At 37.4% G+C, this 24448-nt stretch overlaps 2 protein-coding genes across 17 annotated transcripts in view; both read left to right on the top strand.

Moving 5' to 3' along the window:
• The window catches only part of tsnare1 (T-SNARE Domain Containing 1), a 488539-nt gene that overhangs the window by 158770 nt on the left and 305321 nt on the right, over window positions 1-24448 (top strand). For all 15 annotated transcript variants that reach the window (XM_073926471.1, XM_073926464.1, XM_073926465.1 and 12 more), the window contains one exon: window positions 4364-4519. In XM_073926471.1, coding sequence (XP_073782572.1) covers window positions 4364-4519 — 156 coding nt within the window. The remainder of the gene's footprint in view (window positions 1-4363; window positions 4520-24448) is intronic.
• LOC110437994 (uncharacterized) lies at window positions 10947-18370 on the top strand. Of its 2 annotated transcripts, none has more exons than XR_002455822.3 (2): window positions 10947-17907; window positions 18286-18370. XR_002455822.3 is itself a non-coding variant. In XM_021466978.3 (2 exons), exon 2 carries the CDS (start codon window positions 11625-11627, stop codon window positions 17724-17726), a length of 6102 nt encoding a protein of 2033 aa, XP_021322653.1. In that variant the 5' UTR covers window positions 10947-11023; window positions 11402-11624; the 3' UTR covers window positions 17727-18370. The 2 variants fall into 2 exon arrangements, 1 of the variants encoding a protein (XP_021322653.1); XM_021466978.3 differs by having other exon boundaries at window positions 10947-11023; window positions 11402-18370.

Here is a 24448-nt window from a genome sequence, read left to right as displayed (position 1 = left end):
TATATTATTTGTGCTCATATTCAGGCTAGAGTGTATAAAAGATCGTTTATTTCTGCAGTCCACCATGTATTGCTTTTATTAAAGTTTAACAGCTTACATCACACCGTTTTTAAACTGTATATTATTGTGTTTTTTTAATGTAAGTGCTTCTATTTACATCAGTGAGCGTTTGTTATAGTGCAGACACCGGCAGTCGAGTGAGAAGTTCGGGGGGCGTGGTTGATTTTACATAAAGCGTTTGGTTGGAAGCTCGACTCCGCTCATTATCGCGGCTCCTCCTCTGGCTCCATCAGACAGTCCTTCTGCGCATGTCTGGCTCCAATTTCAGCAGTCTTTTGCGACAGTTTGTGCCCGTCAAGCAGGCGTTTTGCCCTCAAGGCGTTCAATGGCAAAAGGGGCTGTCGCGTCGTCCATATTTTTTACAGTCATTGGTATCAGCCATGGAGATAGTAGTAGTGGCAGTATTATTATTAGTAATGAAATAATATATGTAAACATTTTTGCAGTCAAATAGACAAACATCGAAGGTTTTGTAATTGTTTAGATTTTTATTAATAATAATAACAACAACAATGACAACAACAATAACAACAATAATAATTAATATTAATAATAATAATATTACTAGTAATAATAATAATAATAATAATAATAATAATTATTATTATTATTATTATTATTATTATTATTATTATTATTATTATTAATCAAAATGATTACACAACCATTATTATTATTATTACTATTATTATTATTATTATTATTATTATTATTATTATTATTATAAATGAAAACTATTACAAAACCATTATTTTTATTTTATTATTTTTATTATTATTAATAATAATAATAATAATAATAATAATAATAATAATAATAATAATAATAATAATAATAATAATGATAATGTAGGTGCATGGTAAATTTTTAGTCACTGGCCTCTGGCAAAATAGTGTATGCCCTGCCTGTATCTTTATTGTACTTGGTAAAAAGATTGATACATGATTAGAATGACATTGATACAAATGATAAAGATAAGAAACATAACATACTCATTTTAAATAAGGTAAAAAGTTCATTCAAATACGGTATAATTAAATGCAGAACGGATTCAGCTTGAGTCTAAACTTCAAACTCTCCATCCAAGCTGTAAAATACAGATGAGTTGATCATTTATGTTGCTAGCGGATGAGAAAACCCCCTACAATCCACTCTCTGACCTCGCAGACAATAATATCCTCTGTGAGTGGGACGACAGCAACTGTGCAAAGCAGAAGATGCACTTCGAAACACCATTATGCTGGATAGAGATGCATTGGATGTGCTAATTCTGATAGGGAATAACACAATGAGTCATCCAACACATTGCAAAAAAAGAAAATAATAGCACGCCTCGGGCCTTTATCGATGTCATGCATATGCAAGTTGAGAAATTAGCAGATCAATGTGGCCCTCGCTAAGTGACCAACTCCTACCTCCTCAACCTTCAGGCTGATGGAGAATTCAAGCTGAACGACTAACAGAGACGGCCATTTGTCTTCTGCAGAGTCATTATCATTGGGTTCTGTTCACAGCATAGCAACGTCACTGCTTTGCCATTATATAAGATGTTTACTAACAGTTGTTTCATGGCTTGTGTAGATGTTAGTGTCTCCAATGCTCTGATCTAAGTAGAGGTGCTTCTGGCGTCAGGATTTGGGCTTTAGTGTTTACAGTATGTTCATAGAGTCTAATTTTGTATTAGTAATACTAATTAATCTTGAAAGAAGTCATTTTTAAGTAAATGTTTTATTTTATATAAGCTAAAAAAAAAAAAAAAAAGATCAACTGAGGTCAATAGGGACATGGCAAAAAATGTGTGCATTATTTTGTACTGCCTCAGCAGCCTGTATTCCGTTATTTTGCTTATTCTGCTATTACCACATACAAACGTTTAAGTATAAAAATGTTGAATAGTGTTGAATGTTTTAATCACATTTTTATGTACATATTAACCACTTTAAAATGTTGTAATTTTATAATTTTGTTAAAATAAAACCAATATAACTTCAGTGCATCTGGAATATGTTTGGAAAGTACAAGGATTGCCGAATGACCCACAATGACCCAAAGCACATTGCCAAAATATCAATGAAGTAGCTTCACAACAACTCTGTAAATGTCTTTGCGTGGCCCAGCCAGAGCCCAGACATATATCCTATTGAACATCGCTGAAGAGATCTGAAAATAGCTTTTTTTTTAATCAAACCTGATAGAGCTTGAGAGGTACTGCAAAGAGGAATCGGCAAAAATTCTCAAAGACAGGTGTGCCAAGCTTGTGACATCATATTCAAAAAACCTGTAATTGCTGCCAAAGGTGCTTTCACAAAGTATTGAGCAAAGGCTTTGAATACTTACTTACATGTGATTTTTCAGGTTTTTTTTTATTTTTAATAAATTAGCAACAATTATCATTATATATATTTTTTTTACATTGTCATGGGGTACATTCCACATTGTCATAGTTATGGAGTATTGTGTGTAAAATTTTGAGGAAATAAATGAATTTGGACTATGGGGGAAACCAGAGCACTTGAAGGAAACCCACAAGAAACGGGGAGAACATGCAAACTTCAGACAGAAATGCCAACTGACCCAGCCGAGGTTCGGATTACTTTCTTGCTGTAAGGCGATTGTGCTACCCACTGTGCCACCTTGACGCCCCATTTCATATATATTTTTTTGTAAATTACAAAACACAAATAAATTCTGTATCGCTACCTTGAATGGCCATAATGGCCAAATTGACCACATGCATTTCAGTGTCTGCTTCTTTTTCCTATGCCTTTGAATACGTGTTCCTAGAAACAACTTAAACAGGGTATCCGCTGGGTCTTAAAGTCTTAAAATGTTTTACATTTCATAAACTAAATTTCTTAAATTCACAGATAAATTGTCTTTTAGGTCTTAAATCATTTTAAACAAGTCGTAATTTTCCTTTATGTAAAGCTACATATTCATCCAGTCACCAACAATACATCTCAATAACAACTAATACTATTACAGCTCATGTAAATGCATACATTTTGTTTACTTAAGTTTCCATTTTTAAAGTGTTTTTTTTTTTTGTATGTATACTACTTCTTAAACTAGTGTCTGCTTGTTTTGTTTTGTTCTGACATTCTTTTATATATATATATATATAAATATGTGGCTAAGAAATAACTTACTAGAATTAGTTTTTATTTTATTTTTATTTGACAAGACAAAAATTCTGCTGGGCCATTTAAACATTCCTTAGCGTTAAGCCCTATATAAGTCTAAAATATAATTCATTGTGGTCATAAAAAGGTCTTAAAAAGTGTTAAATTTGACTTGGTGAAACCTGCAGAAACCCTGCAAAACATCTTATAGCTAAAATATTACTAGACGTGGTCTAGTAACTCGAACACTATTAATATCCCAAAAAAATATATATTTGTTTAGGGTAGTGACTTCATAAAAGATGAGGACAGACATTCAATTTCTAATTTTAAAATACTAATAGAAGCTCCGAATGTAAATATGGCAAGGATTCAGTTCGGAGCATTCTTACATGAATGGTCAGAATGACTGCTATGGACGTTGTAGTAGTTATAGACATAATCTAGTAACCCGAACACATATATTACAAAAAAACAAACAAACAAACAAACAAACAAACAAACAAACAAACAAACAAACAAATGATGGCAGACATTCAACTTAAATAAAGTAAATACTGTATGATGTGACAAAAGTTTTAAGTATAATATGAAAGGTCAAAATGCTATCTATGGCCATTTTAAAAGTTATAGAAATCTGATAGTTCCAGTGTTAAGTGAATAAATAATTAAATAAAAAAATAAAAAAAAAAATATTAGAATATTTGTAAAAAAATATATATAAAATTTGACAAACAAATTTCCTGGTTTGTATTTTAAGTTTGTCAACTCAATAAATGCATGTTAAAACATATCCTGTGCCCAAGGATTTGGACCATAAGAGGCCATTGTTTGTGTGTGTGTGTGTGTGTGTGTGTGTGTGTGTGTGTGTGTGTGTGTGTGTGTGTGTGTGTGTGTGTGTGTGTGTGTGTGTGTGTGTGTGTGTGTGTGTGTGTGTGTGTGTGTGTGTGTGTGTGTGTGTGTGTGTGTGTGTGTGTGTGTGTGTGTGTGTGTCTGTGTGTGTGTGTGTCTGTGTGTGTGTCTGTGTGTGTGTGTGTGCGCGTTTATATAACTGATTTATTGATAATTATTGACAATAAGACAAGTTAAAGTTGAAGTTGCTGGTTCTGCTGAATAATGTGTGTATTATTAAAAAAAAATGTCTATCTTATAAAAATCTCTATTTGTGTTTGTGTGGATAGAGCGTCCAGACTCCATTCAGTGAGTTGGTTGAAGAGGGGCCGCTATTCGGAGCAGGTGAGAGCACTGAGGGAGATGTACAAGCGTTCCTGTCAGAGATCAGTGAAGAAGATGTGGAGATCCTGAGACAGAGAGAAGAGGCTCTTCTGCAGATTGAGGTAAGAGATCTGTAACCACACACACTGAAGACCTGACTGCATTAATAAGCTCCACCCATCCCCTTATTATCTTCTTTTTATTACTGAGCATTTATTTTCCTAATTTAGAGAAATGAGTTACACTTTAGTTTAGGTTACAATAAATGCTATTAATAACTGGCTTAATACCTACCTAAGCATATTAACTTTGAATGATCCCATTCTGCATCCCTAATCCTACACAATCCCTAAATCTAATTCTATATTTATAACTGTTAATGAACAGCCAATTAATAGTTTATTAAGCCAGTAGTGTTAGTTATTGGTTTGTTAATACTTGAAATTGTGACCTATACTAAAGTGTTACCTAGAAATGTTATTTTTATATATGTTTTTATATATAAGATTGAATTTGCACAATGTTTAATGTGCTCAATAAAGCTTCAGATTAAAATATAGTTAACACAGTGATTTTGTGCACTGTAAAATAAAACAAAACAGCCAGTTCAGAATTTTACTGCATATAATGTCTAAGTATTTCAACAGGTTTGTACCAAATAATTGTATCTTAAAAATATATAATGTTATCCTAAAACAAAACTGAGTGCAATAATCAGGTTTGAATGAACGAACGAAAGAACAAATGAATAAATGAAAATCTTCATTAATAACGGATCAACTTCAAAATCATAACTCTTGTATACTCTGAGGTTATTGATTTTTCTGCTGTTTCTTTCTTAATGCTTCATAGTACAGATAGTTGTAGTTCTTTCCCTCATTAAACCATTTTGTACACAGTCTTTATTAGGGGTTGGTATTGTTTGGGGTTATTTCGATATTGGTGCTAAATCAATAATTTTAAAACGATTTAGGATTTTGCATTATACAATTAAGATTACATTAGCTCACTAATAACCTGTCGAAAAGCTGTCTTTAAAATCAGGGAATACCCTCTTTTTTTTTTTTTTTTTTACTTTGTTTACATGGACATCAGTAATCTAATTATTTGCCTTAATGTGAATAGGACAATAATATGATGAAATGTTTACATGAGTTGCTTTTTGAATGTTCCTTTTTGTTTTGAATGTTGTTATGATTCCGTTTTACTTGTTACAGCACATAGATCAATTAACATCATTGTCACCACGCTATCCAACGTTTTCTCCAGAGTTTTATGTAATTTTGGGTGTTTCATTTTTAATGTTTTGACTTTAACTGCATTTCAGCAGTTTCACTTTTATTTAGCAACATATTGTTCATGACCCATGACAAACTGAGGCATTGGTTGAGAATATGAAGCAAGGACTAGTGGAAGAGTGTTGTTAAAGAACCCCTTTTTTGCATTAAAAAGGTCATATTTTGGTTTTAGGGGTCTCCAACAACATGATGATATGCGTGCAAGTTCAAAAACGCTTTCATTGCCTTATAATAAGCATTTATTTTTACCCAATTATCCCAATGATTCCCATATGAATCGTTCAGCGATTCATTTGTTCCCAAACCCCTCCTAAGTGCGAAGCTAATCTGTGGTGATTGGTTCGACTGTGCTCAGCACAAGACAGACAGAAATGCCCACAATGGCTACAGTATGACGTAGCACAAAGTATGTGAGAGCCCAGTGCAGGAATACAATAAAGCAATGCAGTTAATATGCAGTCATATCACACTCCTCTTAATCCTTACCCCAAGTAATAACAACGACACGCATTCAGTATTATCCACACAGTGGCAAAATTTAAACTATTTTGAAAATTGACCGCGCCACCTGTGTGAAGGAACAGCTGATGGTGGTCATTGCAAAGGCAAACAGCAGAGGATCGCCAGTTCAGAAACGCATTTAAATCAGTAAAGGAAGAAGCACGCGTCACGTTTTTAACGTGGTTTTGGACGTGATATGTGAACAGCCCTATACAGATTTAACCTGAGAGGTACAGTACAAGCACTGATCTATAATTGATATGTGATTACAAGACGCACAGGGCGATTTCAACTTATAACACACAATTAAACACATATTTTGCAAACGACACAAAACAAGGCAACAATTTTAATGAGACTTACATGTTATAAACCGGAGGAAGAAGAAACTGGTCTATTTGAACTATAAAAGGTACTGACAAAGTCCCTGTCAAAGTCTGACAAAGTCCCATAGTCTCTGCTGCTCCTTCAATAGCAAACAGCCAACAAATACGACACTGGTGTACTTTTTAGAAAAAACTCTTTATTATCGTATATGCCTTGCTCACATATGACAATTTACATAACGATAGCAATCGTGCAGCGAGATAATGGATCATAACTACTACAGATAACAGAACAAGTCAACAAAAGGATGATTGGATTAGATGTCAGTATAAAGACGACAGCATAGACGACAGTACGGATGACAATATAACGACAGCATAGACGACTGTTAGGATGAAAGAACAGACGCCCATAAGAACAACAGCATACAACGGTAGGGTAACGGACAGTAAAGATGAATAGACAACAATAAGGACAACAGATCAGATGACTGAATATCCCATAGAATATGACAGTACAAAACAGAGAAAAACCAACTGGACGACAGATAAAGATGATATCAACAGACAACATGTACGTCAATAATGCTAACATGCGGGCAGTGAAAGTAGACAAAGACAAATGTGAAGTACATAGCTGTCATGGGAATTTTGGCACAAATGAAACCCCATACATATCCCCCATAAATGTTTAGAATTAAAAGTTTAAAGATGGTGTGACCCAACACATACCTATGTGGGCCTTTGTTGTACGCCTTGATGCCTCTTACGTCTTTGTCACTGCACCAGTGGCAATGAAATTAGGCAACGAAATTCATATGCTGACTTGTTGAGGGGCTTACCAATTACATATGTACTGTTATCATAATGGCATCAGGTTTTGGTACACAACCAAATTCTTTAATGTGCTTTGTAAATACTAACAAACAGCAAATATATTAACCAACTGAAGTGTTACTACATTTTGCAATGTTGTGATTCACCAGAAAGCTTGTTTAAATTTGTATATGGGGATAAAATAAATTAATAAATAGATAAAGAAATGGGAAAATTCCAGATCCAGTGCTCCTGAAAAGGTAGGCATACACTGACGAAGGATCAGTGGGTATTCTTAGAACACTCAAAAACAATGTAGATGTTTGTCATCAGTCTATACAGTTGTTTGGTGCCCTGCATTGTCCTTTTATTCAGAAATCCAGACACACTTGAGAAGAACAAACATGATGATTGGAGAAAATGGCACTGCATCCATACAAACAGAACCCTCTGGCCTGCATTCCTTCTGTACTCACCATCATCTTCAGCAACTGTCTTTTTTACTGAAGCTTTCAGGGCAATTTTCCTGAGACTCTGTGCTTTGGTTTATTTAGCTGTCTAGTCGCGCACGCAAACAGCAGGCTTTTCATACACCACTGCAAAACAGCATCACGTTGCTCAACTAAAGCATGTCTCGTCTGTAGCAAAACAGCTGTTTTTCTCCAGATGTGCTTTTGAACAGATGTGAACCTGTGATGATGGGGTCATTTTGTTGTTCTTTGGCATCCGTTTGGTCCAATTTCAAAGCCATTTGTTTTGGACGTGCACCTTGTGCTGGTTTTTCTTTGATCTAAGGTGTTCAAAGACAAAAGTGAATATGAAATAAATGTCAGCCCATCATGATTATGTACAGGGCTGGACAGAAAGCGACTCATGCAGATGGCATGTCAAAATGAATGGATCTTTCTTGTTTGAATAGCAGGGAGTTGAGAAACAAGAGGACCCGCTCGTCCTAATGACTGATGACAACCTTGAAAGAGCCTTGAAATTAAGATGTATGGCTTTTTTCTTCCTGAAGACCTGTCTGAAGTTCATACTAAGTCACTTGCCAATGCAGCGCCTGCATCTGGTTAACAGACAGGCATCAAACAATACCGCGTCCTGCAGCCTTCTTAATAAATTCACATTTATCACACAGACAAACCCTGAAAGGCTCAAACAAAGCTGACAGCTTATTTTAGGTATGGAGAAATTGGTGGAGTTTTAGTTTTTTCAGATGCCACATTGCAATATTTTTTTTTTTTTCTGTGATTGATAAATGACAACATGTGTTGAATAGCTTTAATGAAATAATGAATCATTATAAAGTGAGGTGAATTACTTGAAAAAAAATGCTGTTTTGTATGTATATGATTTATTTGGGCTTTCATATGCCATATTTACATTATTTCGGCCAATTCAAAATTACCTTTATATTTTTATCTCAAAAATATATTTTTATATATTTACAATAAAAATAATCTATTTATACCAACAATAATTACTAGATTACCAAGAAAATTGTAATATAAAAAATATTATAATATATAAAAAGAAAAATAGAATATATGAAAAAAAAATATATATATACATACAGTTGAAGTCAGAATTATTAGCCCCCCTAAATTTTTAGACCGCTCGTTTATTGTTTCCCTAATTTCTGTTTAACGGAGAGCAGATTTTTTTCAACACATTTATAAACATAAAAGTTTTAATAACTAATTTCTAATTACTGATTTATTTTATCTTTGCCATGATAACTGTAAATAATATTTTACTAGATATTTTTCAAGACACTTCTATACAGCTTATAGTGACATTTAAAGGATTAACTGGGTTAATTAGGTTACCTAGGCAGGTAAGGGTAATTGGGCAAGTTATTGTATAACAGAGGTTTGTTCTGTTGACTATCGAGAAAAAATATAGCTTAAAAGGGCTAATATTTTGTGCTTAAAATGGTGTTAAAAAAATTTTAAAACTGCTTTTATTCTAGCCGAAATAAAACAAATAAGAGTTTCTCCAGAAGAAAACTTATTATCAGACATACTGTAATAATTTCCTTGCTCTGTCTGTTAAAAAACATCTGAAAAATATTTAAAAAGGAAGAAAAAATGTGAAGGGGGCTAATAATTCTGACTTCAACTGTATATATATTTCTGTGTGGAGTTTATGTTCTCCCGGTGTTTGCGTGGGTTTCTTCTGGGTGGTCCCCCACAAACAAACAAATTGTAGGTGAAAATATGTGCTGTAGGTGAATTAGGTAAGCTAAATTGTAGTTTATGTGTGTAAATGAGTGTGGTGTATGGGTGTTTTCCTGTGATGGGTTGCAGTTGGAAGAGAATCCGCTGTGTAAAACATATGCCGGATAAGTTGGCGGTTCATTCCGCTGTGGCGACCCCAAATTATAAAATGATAAATAATAAAATGAATGAATGAATATATTTATATAAAAAGGTACATTTTCTATGGCGTCAAAACCAGCTAAATTCACTTTTCACGCTTTTTTGTTGTTGCAAAAAACTCAAAATCCACCTATTGGCACAAGACAAAATCCACCTATTGGGACAATCACTAAAGATGCATTTACATATTATTTTACCAAACGTAAAACACATTACACAAACCATCTAAAATTAAAAATACATAAATCTGTTAATTGTGGTGGTTCATTCCGATGACTGTAAATAATATTTGACTAGATGTTTTTCAAGACACTTCTAAACAGCTTAAAGTGACATTTAAAGGCCTAACTAAACTAATTAGGTTAACCAGGCAGGTTTGAGTAATTACACAAGTTATTGTATAACGATGGTTTGTTCTGTAGACCATAGAAAGTATATATAGCTTGAAGGGGCTAATAAGTTTGACCTTAAAATGGTTTTTAAAAAAATAAAAACTGCTTTTATTCTAGCCAAAAAAAAAAAAAAAAAAAAAAAAATATATATATATATATATATATATATATATATATATATATATATATATATATATATATATATATATATTCATACATTCATTTTCTTTTCGCTTAGTTTCTTTCGCCACAGCAGAATGAACCGCCAACTTATCCATCACATCTTTTATTCAGCGGCCCTTCCAGCTGCAACTCATCTCTAGGAAGCATCTGTACCCACTCATACAGTATGGACAATTTAGCCTACCCAATTCACCTGTACCACATGACTTTGGATTGTGGGAAAAACCGGAGAACCCGAAGGAAACACACAAGAACGCAAAGAGAACATGCAAACCACACAGATACGCCAACTATATTATAAATATATTTAATAAATAAAAAATATTTTTACATATTTACAATATATTGTCATATTCACAAGAAATGTTTTCAGTCATCTTTGAGTGAAAATTATGGAATTAAAAAATATCAATAAATCTTTTTTTTTTTTTTGTTGAATAATATGCTGCATTTTATAGAACCATTTGAGTTTTCGTGTTACATAGTTCACAATCTTACTATTTTTACCAGTTCAACAATTTATTATTATTTTGTTAAAGGATCACACACAAGAAAATATCACAACAAATAAATATATAATGATAACTGTTAGAAAGCCTGTCCTAGGAACTTAAATTAGTAATTGTTTCCCGCACGGACATTTTTACATGACGCACACCAGTACGGACTGAATGCCATTCACTGTTTATGCCGCAGGTTATGCTCTGCAAATGCGTTTATGTTATACAAGTGAGTACATATATATGTTTGATTCTGATTATTATATGTCATGTATGTTATTGGTCACTTTCAGTGTTTTTGACGATCGTTTTTCCCGTTAATTTCGGCCGTAATTTGCCGATCTAATTTGCTGAGTCATCGCCCTCCACACTAATGCTACGTGCGAATGCGGCCAGTGTTTGTTTACATAACGATTTATAGTGCCCTGTTATTTAGTTTACTGTTGTATTTCAGTTCATTTCATTGCTATAACAGGCGGAAATACAGACTGTATCATGTATATCTTGTATTGTGTTAGTTAATATTTCTCATTGTGTTAGTACAATAAGACACAAATGTTAGATGAATATTTTTTGGTAAATTATTTCTCTTTATTTCCTTTTGTAGACCATACCCACACATTCTTTGCAATATCTCCAGTGCATACCTCAGCTGCATATTCAGGACAGAAATAAATGCTCATCAGAAAGAATCTCTTCTCCACTCTTGATTTTCTAACCGAAATCAGATCCATATTTGGCCGCCTTAGCCAGCTAAAAATCTTGAATGTAGTGGGACTTCACTACATTTTATGGTCCTTCGAGCCGGATGAGAGCAATAATACACCAATATGGATCCAGCAAATGATGACGCATCAGAGACAATGGAAAGACCACGACGTAAGACTCATCTCCCTTCTCATCTGGACGATTATGAGGTTGGCTATCGACCCACTGAGGACCCTCCTCCCAAAGCTTCTTCCCACTGTCCCAGTAAGTCAAGAAGCAGCTCGAGGAAAACGTCTCATAGCGGTGTAAGCTCTCACTCCAGGACAAGTAGGCGATCTGTCACCTCCACAGGCGTTTATCTTCCACCTGAGCTCTCCAGCGTTCAGACTGCTATATTGGAGGAGAAGATTAAACAAAGGCAGTTAGACAGTCTTCGTCAGCAGGTTGCAGAGGACTCATTGGCTGATGTAGAATACCAGCGGCTACAGGCACAAGCTAAAGAAGCCCAGCAAGTTCAAGAGGAAGCTCTCAGAGCAAAGGAAACCTTATCAAAGCAGCTAGAAAGACAGCGTAAGCTGCAACAAGCAGAAACTGAGCTTGAGGTAGCTAAGCTTGTGTCCTCTATGCTTGTTAAAGACTCTGGTTCGACCACTCCTATCCATACAAGCTCACCCGGCAACCATTTGTCTCTATCTCAGCCTGTATGTGTCGATCAAGCCATAAGTTCATCTCATCTCTCATCCTCTTTCCAGCAGCCCGCTACTCAGTCACCCGCTGTGACGTCAACAATACAGACTTGTCATGCAGAGCAGGGTATTTCTGATGACTCCTGGGTGTCTCAGCCATCATTTAGACCTCTGCAATTGACAGCTGAGTCTAAAGGTGCACCATTTACTGCAGTGCCACAAGGAGGCTCATCGTCGGTCTCTAAGGTATCTCAGACTGCCCCTATAACTATGCCAGTTCGAACTGTGTTATCTGCAACAAATATGATATCCCAACCACATTTGAGAGCTCCAGTCATGTCCACTTCTGCACTTCCCTTACATACAAGCATGCAGTCTATGCCACCACCGCCTATCACAGCCACCCCGCAGCTGGCTACATCATATACTGTACCACAAACTGTAATACCTCCAGTGACAGCACATGCACGTCTGTTACAGCCTCCAATCACCAGCCACCCGCCACCTGTTTTGCAACCTACCAGCCTTAGCTATGTGCAGCCACCACCATTCATGCACAACAGTCACCCTGCACATATGGGTACAGAGCTACTGTTTGCATCGGCCTACGGCATCCCACAGCCTAAGTTACCAGTGTTTGAAAGTGGTAACGAGAGTGACTTTGCCCTGCTAAAATTAGCGTTGGACAATTTGTTGACTAATCACAACCATCTCAGTGAGCAATACAAGTACCATGTCTTATTAAGCCACTTAAAACTTCCCAGTGCTCAGCAGCTGGCCAAAGCCTACATGTATCATCCTCGTCCTTATTCAGCTGCACTACAGGCTCTTCAAGACAAGTATGGCCAGCCGCGACAGCTTGTCCAGTCAGAGCTGGGTGTAATGATGAACACTCCACCAATCAGAATGGGTGATGCGAATGCTTTTGATAACTTTGCCTTATCTGTTCAGTCGTTGGTGGGCATGCTAAGGACACTTGAGGGCCAGAATGGTTACGAGCTCATGTGTGGCTCTCACGTCGATCGCCTGTTAAGTAAACTGCCATCTGCCTATCGTGATGGTTTTGTTGAATACTGCCTGAGCAGGGGGATTCTCCAAACAGGTACCGATAGGACCTACACACTTCCTGATCTAGCCACCTGGTTAGAGATCAAATCTCAAGCAAAACGCATCTCCAATCGAGCCGCAACTTTGTTCCAGAGTGAACTATCCAAGCCTCATGGTAGGGTCACAGTGTCTACTCGCCCGAAGGAGCGGGCAACACCAGTACTCTTGGCCAATGAGAGGGGCACACCTCCCCCTGGATTTGCCGCCCAGAAACCCAATACAAAGCTGAAACCATACTGCCCCCATTGTGACAACAGGGACCATTACCTCAACTCTTGTGACCAGTTCAAGAAGTTGACCTCGGATCAAATTGTCACTTGGATTAAAGAGGGAAACCGTTGCTGGAGATGTGGCAGGACACATGCAGTAGAGACCTGTAACCTTAAGCGCCCATGTAAGGTCTGCAAAGAACTTCACCTCATAGTTCTACATAACACTATTAATGACACGTCCAAGGCTGTACTTATGGTGAGCATGCCGTCCACCAGGGTTTACCTCGACAGACCTAACCGTTCACCAAAGGTTATGTTGAAAGTAGTTAAGGTCCTTCTCCACCATGGCCACCGCACTATGGAAACTCATGCAGTCCTTGACGACGGGTCAGAGAGGACAATAGTATTACAGCCAGCAGTACGGCAGCTAAAGTTAACCGGGACCACTGAATTGCTTCCCCTACAGACAATTCAACAGTGCCACACAGAGCTGGAAGGGCGGTCAATCTCCTTTGAGGTGTCCTCTGTCACAAAGCCCATGGTAAAGTTTGCTATATGCAACGCATTCACTGCAACCGGTTTGTGCCTAGCAGAGCACAACTACCCAGTAACTGCTCTCCAGAATGCCCATCGACACTTGAAGGATCTGCCACTGCCTCCCGTGGACAGGGTAAAGCCACTGCTCCTTATTGGATCTGACAATCCTCACCTTCTGACACCCATCCAGCCTGTCTGCGAAGGCCCAGTAGGGGGGCCCATTGCGGTCTGCACGCAACTCGGATGGTGTCTCCAAGGCCCGATGAGTCCTATGCAGTCCTCACGAGGAAAGCAGCAATGTCTTAACATCATGACAGCTCCAGCCCGTGATGAACTTATCCATCATGTAGAAAGACTCTGGCAAGTTGACACCCTTCCGTACAATGAGAAAATAATCACCAGGTCTAAGCAAGATAAGGAAGCTTACAACATGCTTCAGGATTCTACCATCAGAGTAAATGTGGATGGTGTTCAACGCTACGCTACACCCCTGCTGAGACGGACACCTGTGAGTTTGCTCCATGCAGAAAAGGATGCAGTTCTACCCAGTTTACGCAGCACAGAGCGCCGGCTGTCACGGGATCCGGAGAGGGCTAAAGCATACTGCACTGAGATCCAGAAGTTGGAGGCAGCTGGATATGTTGCCAAGATAACTGCGGAGGAAGCCAACAAGAGTAACGAGTCTTGGTATATTCCGCATCACGTTGTACATCACAACAACAAAGACCGGATTGTCTTTAACTGTTCCTTTCAACATCAAGGACAGTCATTGAACAGTCAGCTACTGCCTGGACCAACTTTGGGACCATCGTTATTGGGAGTCCTCCTGAGATTCCGGCAGCATGCTGTTGCTGTAAGCGGTGACATAAAAGGCATGTTCCACCAGGTACGTCTGCTGCCCAAAGACAAACAGGTGCTTCGTTTCCTATGGAGGGACATGTGCAGGGATAGAGAGCCCGATATATACGAATGGCAGGTGCTTCCCTTCGGAACTACCTGTAGTCCATGTTGCGCCATCTTTGCCCTCCAACACCATGCACAAGGACACAAAGGTGACATGCCTAAGTTGGTTAACATAGTGGAGAACTCCTTTTATGTTGATAACTGTCTTTACAGCACACCAACAGCCAAGGAAGCTAAGGACGTTGTGGATGGACTGCGTCAGTTGCTGGCTGAGGGAGGCTTTGATTTAAGACAGTGGGCCTGTAATGTACCATCTGTGATCCAGCATCTTCCCGCAGAGGCCTTGTCTACCAACAGTGAACGATGGTTAACCAAAGCTAGTACAGACCTGCAAGAACCCACTCTTGGCCTACGGTGGAATTGTCTCAATGATTCTCTGGGTTACAATTTACGTTCTGCAGAGCCATTGGAGCCTACTATGAGGAACATGTACAAGACATTGGCCAGTCAGTATGATCCTTTAGGATTTATTATCCCGTTCACTACAAGGGCTAAAGTCCTCATTCAGGACCTTTGGAAGCAAAACTTGGGCTGGGATGATCTGATTGAGCCTGCACAGCTGAGGAATAAGTGGTTAACCTGGGTAGGAGAAATTCCAACACTCCTTCAGTTGCAGTTCCCTCGACTATACACACCAGTCTGGCCTGATAATCCTCCTGTCACTCGAGAGCTACACATCTTTTGTGACGCATCTGAAAGAGCGTATGGGTCAGTGGCTTATTTACGTGCTTCTGATGATCAAGGACATGTTGCCGTCACCTTTGTCTTGGCTCGATCGAGAGTGGCCCCCAGAAAATGCCTATCCATGCCTCGTTTGGAGCTAAGTGCAGCACTGACCGGCGCCCAGTTAGCCCAAGTAATACAAAATGAGTTAACTCTTCCCATCGATTCAGTCACTCTCTGGTCTGACTCAACAACTGTGCTGTACTGGTTGACCGCAGAGTCTTGCCGCTACAAGGTGTTTGTTGGAGGACGTGTAGCTGAAATACAGACTCTCACTGAGACAGCTGAATGGAGGTATGTTGATTCGGCCAACAACCCGGCTGACCATATCACAAGGGGTCTAACTTTAGCGGAGCTAACAGGCCCTCACCAATGGAATTCAGGACCATCCTTTCTCCTTAAATCCGTTGACCAATGGCCATCCATTCCCAAGCTAGCGGTAGAACCAGAACTCAGTGAATTAAAGAAAGCTGCCTTCGTTGGTACTATTTCAGTGAATAACCCTTCACTCCCAGACCCAACTCAGTTCTCTACATGGCAAGAACTTGTCCAGGCCACTGTTAGGTCCCTGCACGGGGCGGCTATTGCTGATAATAACTTCTCTAGTGACGCAGCTGACTATATTGAAGCTGAGAAACTCCTCCTGGTACAGGCTCAAAGTGACTCGTTCCCATACGAGGTCAAGGCTCTGAAGACTGCCCAATCTCTACCTTCTGACAGTCGTTTGATCTCTCTTGCCCCTGAGTTTGATGAAGCCACAGGTCTCATCCGAGTAGGTGGAAGATTACGTCGGACTGACAGCCTAGACTTGGATTCTATCCACCCAATTGTGTTGGATCCTGGCCACCCTGTCACCAAGCTGTTAATTAAGGAGACAGATCAGCGACTCCTTCACCCAGGCTCCGAACGGGTCCTAGCTGAACTGCGCCGCCAGTATTGGGTATTGAGAGGCAGAGAAGCAATTCGGAAACATCAGCACACATGTAGAGACTGTCAGTTCTGGCGTGCTAAACCTCAGACACCCCAAATGGCTGATCTTCCATCCAGCAGACTGCAACTTTACAAACCCCCGTTCTACTCTACAGGGGTAGATTGCTTTGGCCCCTTCACGGTTAAAGTTGGTCGTCGCCAAGAGAAGAGGTGGGGAGTCCTCTATAAATGTATGACAACCAGGTGCGTGCATCTAGATCTACTGGAACAACTAGACACTGATGCATTTCTGCTTTCTCTGCGTCGCTTCATCGCAAGACGAGGCAAGCCCATGGAATTGCTATGTGACAATGGCACTAACTTCGTTGGAGGGGATCGAGAATTACGAGAGACCTTCAATGCCATGGCACCAAAGCTGCAGGAGCAGCTTGCGGAGCAAAGGATTCGATTTCGCTTTAACCCACCAAGTGCTCCTCATTTCGGGGGAACCTGGGAGCGTGAGGTCAAATCGGTGAAGTCCGCTTTACGTGTCATCCTGCGAGAGCAGTCAGTGCCAGAGGCAGTATTGCAAACCCTGTTAGTGGAGGTGGAAGGCATTCTGAATTCCAAGCCACTTGGCTACATATCCTCTGACGTTGCAGACTTGGACCCAGTGACTCCCAACCTGCTCCTTATGGGCCGACGTGATGCCTCACTTCCTCAGGTTCTGTATGACTCCAACAACTTGCTCGGCAGACGCAGATGGAGACATAGCCAGGTGTTGGCTGATAATTTCTGGACTGCCTTCATCCGCCATCATCTCCCAAGTTTACAGGATCGCCAGAAGTGGAGGAAGGATGGCAAGGAACTTACCGTGGGCCAAGTAGTTCTTATTGTTGATCCACAACTCCCACGTGCTTTATGGCCTGTAGGAACAGTGTCTGAAACGTTACCTGGAGCTGACGGTAAAATTCGTACCGTTAGAGTTAAAGTTAAGGAAAAAACTTACACTCGTCCAGTTGTGCGATTAATTCCCCTTCCGCACCTAGAGGATAATGTTCCTGACACGGCAGACAAACTTTCTTAAAATGTACAATTATCCTGACAGATAATTGGGGGCGGCTGTGTTAGAAAGCCTGTCCTAGGAACTTAAATTAGTAATTGTTTCCCGCACGGACATTTTTACATGACGCACACCAGTACGGACTGAATGCCATTCACTGTTTATGCCGCAGGTTATGCTCTGCAAATGCGTTTATGTTATACAAGTGAGTACATATATATGTTTGATTCTGATTATTATATGTCATGTATGTTATTGGTCACTTTCAGTGTTTTTGACGATCGTTTTTCCCGTTAATTTCGGCCGTAATTTGCCGATCTAATTTGCTGAGTCATCGCCCTCCACACTAATGCTACGTGCGAATGCGGCCAGTGTTTGTTTACATAACGATTTATAGTGCCCTGTTATTTAGTTTACTGTTGTATTTCAGTTCATTTCATTGCTATAACAGGCGGAAATACAGACTGTATCATGTATATCTTGTATTGTGTTAGTTAATATTTCTCATTGTGTTAGTACAATAAGACACAAATGTTAGATGAATATTTTTTGGTAAATTATTTCTCTTTATTTCCTTTTGTAGACCATACCCACACATTCTTTGCAATATCTCCAGTGCATACCTCAGCTGCATATTCAGGACAGAAATAAATGCTCATCAGAAAGAATCTCTTCTCCACTCTTGATTTTCTAACCGAAATCAGATCCATATTTGGCCGCCTTAGCCAGCTAAAAATCTTGAATGTAGTGGGACTTCACTACAATAACATTAAAGAAAATAAACGAAAATGGGTAAACTATATATTTATTTTACTGTAAACTAACTGTACATTTTTACATCTTTTCTTTAAACACTATCGCTATCAAGCTTTGATTTTGACACAATAACAAGTAATTACAATTATATATGTAAATTAGACATTATTTTACAGATATAAATAATTGCACATTATTGTACTGTCACTTATTTATTTACTTTCAAATAGGTCATAATATCAAATGTGCAAATGCCTTGCTTCACTCTAAAACCAGGAGCAGAATAATTTATTTAAATAAATTACGACCTGTGCGACATGACAATCGCCCAAAGCCATATAGCAATACAGATTTTATTTTAGTATACTATGCAGCCCTTTTCTGCATTGACTTGTTCTTCAAGAGCTCTGACTCAGAAACGTCTCTGGCCCCGGGCCCATCCGAGCTGATCATATATGACAATGTGCTTTTCCTGTCTAGCATCTTCCCAACCCGAACCTTCAGCCTCACCCGTGCCTCCTCCTCATGCAACTCCGCTCAAGTGTATCTCTCTCTCTTCATCCATTTATCTCTCTCTTCTGCACTGTTAGATAGATTCCCAAGGGAAATGGAGAAGATGGAATGTCTGTTATCCGTGTAAAGTACAATCAGCCCCCCACCCAATCTCTCTTTTTTCTCTTTCTAAAAGCTGATCTGTTCTACTAAGGAGTTAGGATTTAAGGTCCTTGCACACGGAGTCAAAAAATATTTGAATGGAGGTCTTTGCTTATACATGTGTGTATGTGTGTGTTTACATGGTTGAGTCCAATGCATATTAATTCATATGTTGTCAAAAATAGGAAATGGAGTCTTCAACATTAAGGATTATTTTGTTGAGCTCTGTTAAAAAAAAAAAAAAAAAGATAGAAATAGAAAATAGGAATGTAAAGAAAATAGAAATATTAGGTCCATCCAATCCTGAGATTGCAGAGAGAGAAAGCAGAGTTTCATATCAGTGAGCTGTGTGATTATCCAAACGACTCAAAGTGTACTCAGTGGCTCAATTTGATGCTTTACTAGTGATTCCGGAGCCACACATTAAAGAGAAGACTACCCATTTATGCGATTAATTCTAAACAAAGACTGGCAGTATATCTAAGGTATGCAAATAGACACAAACATAGCCACAGCCATATTACTCTGCAGCCCAAGAAGGGTTAAATTTGTGAGACCACCTGGGAAAACTGTTGTAAGTGGTGTTAGTAAGGCCAGTAAGGTGTGCTCACCTTCTGATCTATGTGGGTTTTAATGTCCCAATTTAGTGACAGGGACACTATACTGTCAGTGAGCACCACCCTTCAGATGAGACAGTAAACCCATGAGACATTAAACCCACCACCCATCAGATGAGAGGTTTAAGCACATTTTGTAAATAGTAGGGATGTGACACCAGTGCCCTGGCCATATTCCGTCCTTCAGGCCTTACCCATCATGGCCTCCCTGGCCATATTCTGTCCATCAGGCCTTACCCATCATGTCCTCCCAATCATCCCCATCCGCTGAATTGGCTCTACCACTAACTCTTGGTTTGAATCCTGTCGTATCATCCATATGTGGCATCACTCAGGTGGTGGGGAAGAGAACCCCCCCTTATATGATTCTAAAGTGTTTTGGGTGTATGGAAATAACAATCTAAAAGTGTTAAATACATGCATTCATTTACATGCAGAGTGTGTATTCAGAAATGTGCACACTAGGCATTGAAACAATTATGGTTTTGACATTTGCTTGTATGTTTTGAATAGTCTAAACATGACAATATAAGTACACCCCCCACAAATATCTGCTTTAAATTAATGTTTTCCATAGGATGGTTTATTATCTTTGTGCATATACATTAGTTTAGTCAGTACTGAAGCCAAATCTGGAGGTAATCCGACAAAATAACTTAATATAATGGTTAAGAAATTAGCACAGCCAAATTTATATGTTAGAGAAAATATTTACATTTAAAAAGATAACAACAAAACGAAACAAAATAAATACAGTTTTGGTGGAAAGTTATAGTATGTAATTTATATTTTACAATATTTTGCAGGAATTTTAATGTGTTATCTTTCCATTCTAAAGATATGATTAAAATATTATTTTAATATATCTGTTTATTAAATCTGTTTTGTTCAAATGCACAAATATATATATATATATATATATATATATATATATATATATATATATATATATATATATATGTATGTATGTATGTATGTATGTATGTATGTATGTATGTATGTATGTATGTATGTATGTATGTATGTATGTATGCATATATATATATATATATATTTATTGAGAAATGGATAAAAAATATTAAAATAAAAAAAATATTCATTTTCAAAATGGGATGTACTCCTATATGCTGAGCACTGTATATTTTGGAGACATTGTTGTAAAGTAGGGATGCACCAAAATGAAAATTCTGGGGCAAAACCGAATATTCTGGATGCACTTGGCCAAAAACCTAAACCGGATATGCAGGTGGAATAATAACTTTTAGTAGTTATTTATTATTTCATTAAATAATACAATTTTATATTTTAAATACATTTTTAAATGTAATATCTTATTAAATTTAACTTATTGATTTTAAAAGCCCAAGATAAGTGAATGAGTGGAGAGGCATAATTCTGACAGCATCGTAGTGCTATAGTAGCAGCAAAAAGTGTATAGAAATGTCAAAATGTAGAAATCGCCTTGTTATTTGAGAAGACTTTAATTTTCCCCTGAGCATGTGTGGCACATGTATAGATACTCAAGCTATAAACTTTGACCATGAAATACACGCAAGCTAGATGACAGTGTGCTTCACTGCTTTTATCGTTTGCGAGGCACAAGCCATTGAAAATAATGGGTTTCATAGCGCATTGCTTTCTGTGTCCTTTTGTCACACCACAATGGAATTTTTGGTAGATAAGATTAGGGAACCAAAAATTCAGTCCATCCCATGGTGTAAATATGATTGACTTAACAGGAGGTTATTTTTTTAACGTGCAAAAGTTTCTGACAAGTATTTTAGATTCAGTGTGCAAGGACCTTTGGTGACTTGTGTGCTCAGGCGAGCCCTTCTCTGGAGAGCCATGCTAAGGCACGGACACATACAAGCCTGACAGAGGACGAGAAGGTTATTCCTCATGCTGTTATGGATTCTCCATCTTGATTTTCTATGAGTCGACCCACAAGGGTAATGAACTGTATTTCTGGGATGACTAATTCGATTTAGATTCACCCAATATTACGGTGAAACAAGGGGAGGAGCTAGACTCCGCCTCTCCCCCGTTGATGACATCAACCCCAGACGCACCTCTCTGACACTTTCACACTGACCATTATTTCATCAAAATGAATTTGTTTTAAAAAAAAGGAAAACATAGGGCACGACAAAGGACAACTTTCAAGGGGAATCTGAATGCAACACCTGGCCCATCCAGGAGAAAAAATACAGACACGTGTCTCCCCTGCAAATGTGTCCAGTGCATCTTTTTTTGCCCTTCAGATGGAAGTTTTAGAGCAGAGTTGAGCTCCAGTACTGTAACACAATGATAATGGCAGACAGTTGTGGCTGGCCTGTATGTCATTGTTAGTCATTCTCTACAAAATGCACAACTCTGGATTGAAAATGTCTGCTTAGAAGATTGCACATATATTTTAGAGGAGACTAAACCTGTAGGGCAAATAAAGGACATGGTTTCCATCAGTGAGATTGAATTGAGGGCCAAGAGATTCGACACTGTGCTTAAGTTAAATATGTTAATTAACTATAAAAAGTAATGATTAAAAGAAATCATATTACAAATTACTACTTTAGTACTATTATGTTTCAGATATTATTTGGGTTTTTAGATACTATTTAGTCCTCTAGTATTATTTATTTATTTATTTATTTATTTATTTAAATTAACTTGTTTCTGATTTTTTTTTTCACTTTGAATGTAATGTGTGTCAGCATTTATTATTATTATTAATAATAATAATAATAATCATATTTAATAATCATATTTTTAAATGTTTGTAATATTTGTTTTAGTTTATTAAAATATTATTAAAATTAGCAATTGTAAATTTTTAATGGTCTTAGTTGAATTTAACCACATTGTTGCCAAGCAGTGTCAACTCATCCTAGCTCATTTATTAATACTGTAAATATACAATTTATGAATAAATTTTACTGTTTAGAATGTTTTGTGTTTAACTGAAGTGTTACATAAGAGGGAGTATTTCCTCCGATTATTAATGATCAGATTTGGACTTAGACTTAATTAATAATCTTTGGAATAAAAAAGACAGATATTTTGAAAAAAAGTACAGTTAGTATTTTTTTTTTTATTTGCAGAATTGTCCAAAATTTTGATATCACTACTTTTGATGTATTTATTATTATTATTATTATTATTATTATTATTATTATTAGTCTGCCGTTAATAAATGTTTATTATATATGATAATAATAATAATAATAATAATAATAACAATTATTATTATTATTATTATTATTATTATTATTATTTCTTCTTATTATTATATTAATAATAATAATAATAATAATAATAATAATAATAATTATTATTCTTGTTATTATACTACTACTACTACTACTACTACTACTAATAATAATAATAATAATAATAATAATAATAATAATTAATATTATATATGAACATGTAATATGATATATGGACTAGGGTTGTAACGGTATGAATTTTTTACGGTATGATAATCGTCTAAAACAATACCACGGTTTGACGGTTTCGCGGTATACGGTATTAAATAGTAATTCTCATAGCAAAGACCCTGAAAAGAATAAGAACACGTTTTCTGACTGAACAAAGGTTTTATTTCAACAAACTTTTGAAAGAACCATTTTAATAGAACTATAGAAGTCTTTTATAAAAATAAACTGAAAAATCTCCCATTTTAATAAATTAAATTAGAAGGAATAAACAAGCAGGGTCTTTTAAGATTAGACAAAAATAAACTTAAACTGTCCTTCCTTATAAGCAGGATAAATGGGAGACCAAAAGTGCAATACCAAGTTTATGGCTGTAAGTATGTATTTAAAGCGTTGTTTTTTTCAGTCTAGGTTGTGATGAAGAAATGTAAGCATGTTGAGATTTTCAGGTCTTAATCTTGACCGCTGAGGTGAGAGAATGTGTCCACTTGTACAATGAACAAATAAAAAATAATAATGTGTCAAAGTCCAAATAAACATGGTGCAAATCCTCAGTAAAAAAAATAGATATAAATATTTACTATACTATAGTTACATAACGAAACTAGATTCAATATGGAACATCCTTAGGTTTTATGTGCCAGCATGGATATGGTTGTCTGTGGATATGGATTTGAATGTGGTTGTATGCAATGCAGACAAACAGCTGCACCTTCATTTGTGTCTTTTGAAAACAGCAAGAGCAGCAGTTCGTCTTTGCTGTGTCACTGTTTTGTCATGTTTCTGTGCTGCTGTGCATGCAAAAGTACTTAGTATGAGAATTATTTCATGCAAAACTTTTTTTTTGCGTTTTATTTAGCCGCGCAGAAATGTATGCCTATCTCTCATTCTGTGTTGTTCAAAAAGCTCGTTTTTGGTCCACAAACAAAAGCGAAACCTATGCTTATTGGTTGTGATATAGCGAGTTTGAACCAATCTGGGCATGGAGGAGGGACAATGCATCAATGTATCATGTCTGGTTTGTCCGGAGACAAAGTGACGAGCGTTTCTTTGTCAAATCAGCGTTGTCAAATTTTGATGACGTAACCGCACTGATTCCGGAGCCTCTGAAAGTCAGCGAATGGTATGTGGAAAGCTGAGATTCTCTTCTTTATGCCAATCTTTGAATTGTATGAATCGGATCAGCGGGTCAAAAGTTATTAAACATTTAAGAGCAATACTTATTTTTAGCCGCGGGCGGCTGTCTCGGTCTTTAAGGGTTAAAACCGTTGCTATGCAATTGTTC

This window comes from Danio rerio, chromosome 16 (genome assembly GCF_049306965.1).
Source record: "Danio rerio strain Tuebingen ecotype United States chromosome 16, GRCz12tu, whole genome shotgun sequence".
Classification (NCBI taxonomy): Eukaryota; Metazoa; Chordata; class Actinopteri; order Cypriniformes; family Danionidae; genus Danio; species Danio rerio.
The sequence above is the reverse complement of the archived record's forward strand: the minus strand, read 5'-3'. Positions and strand labels throughout refer to the sequence as shown.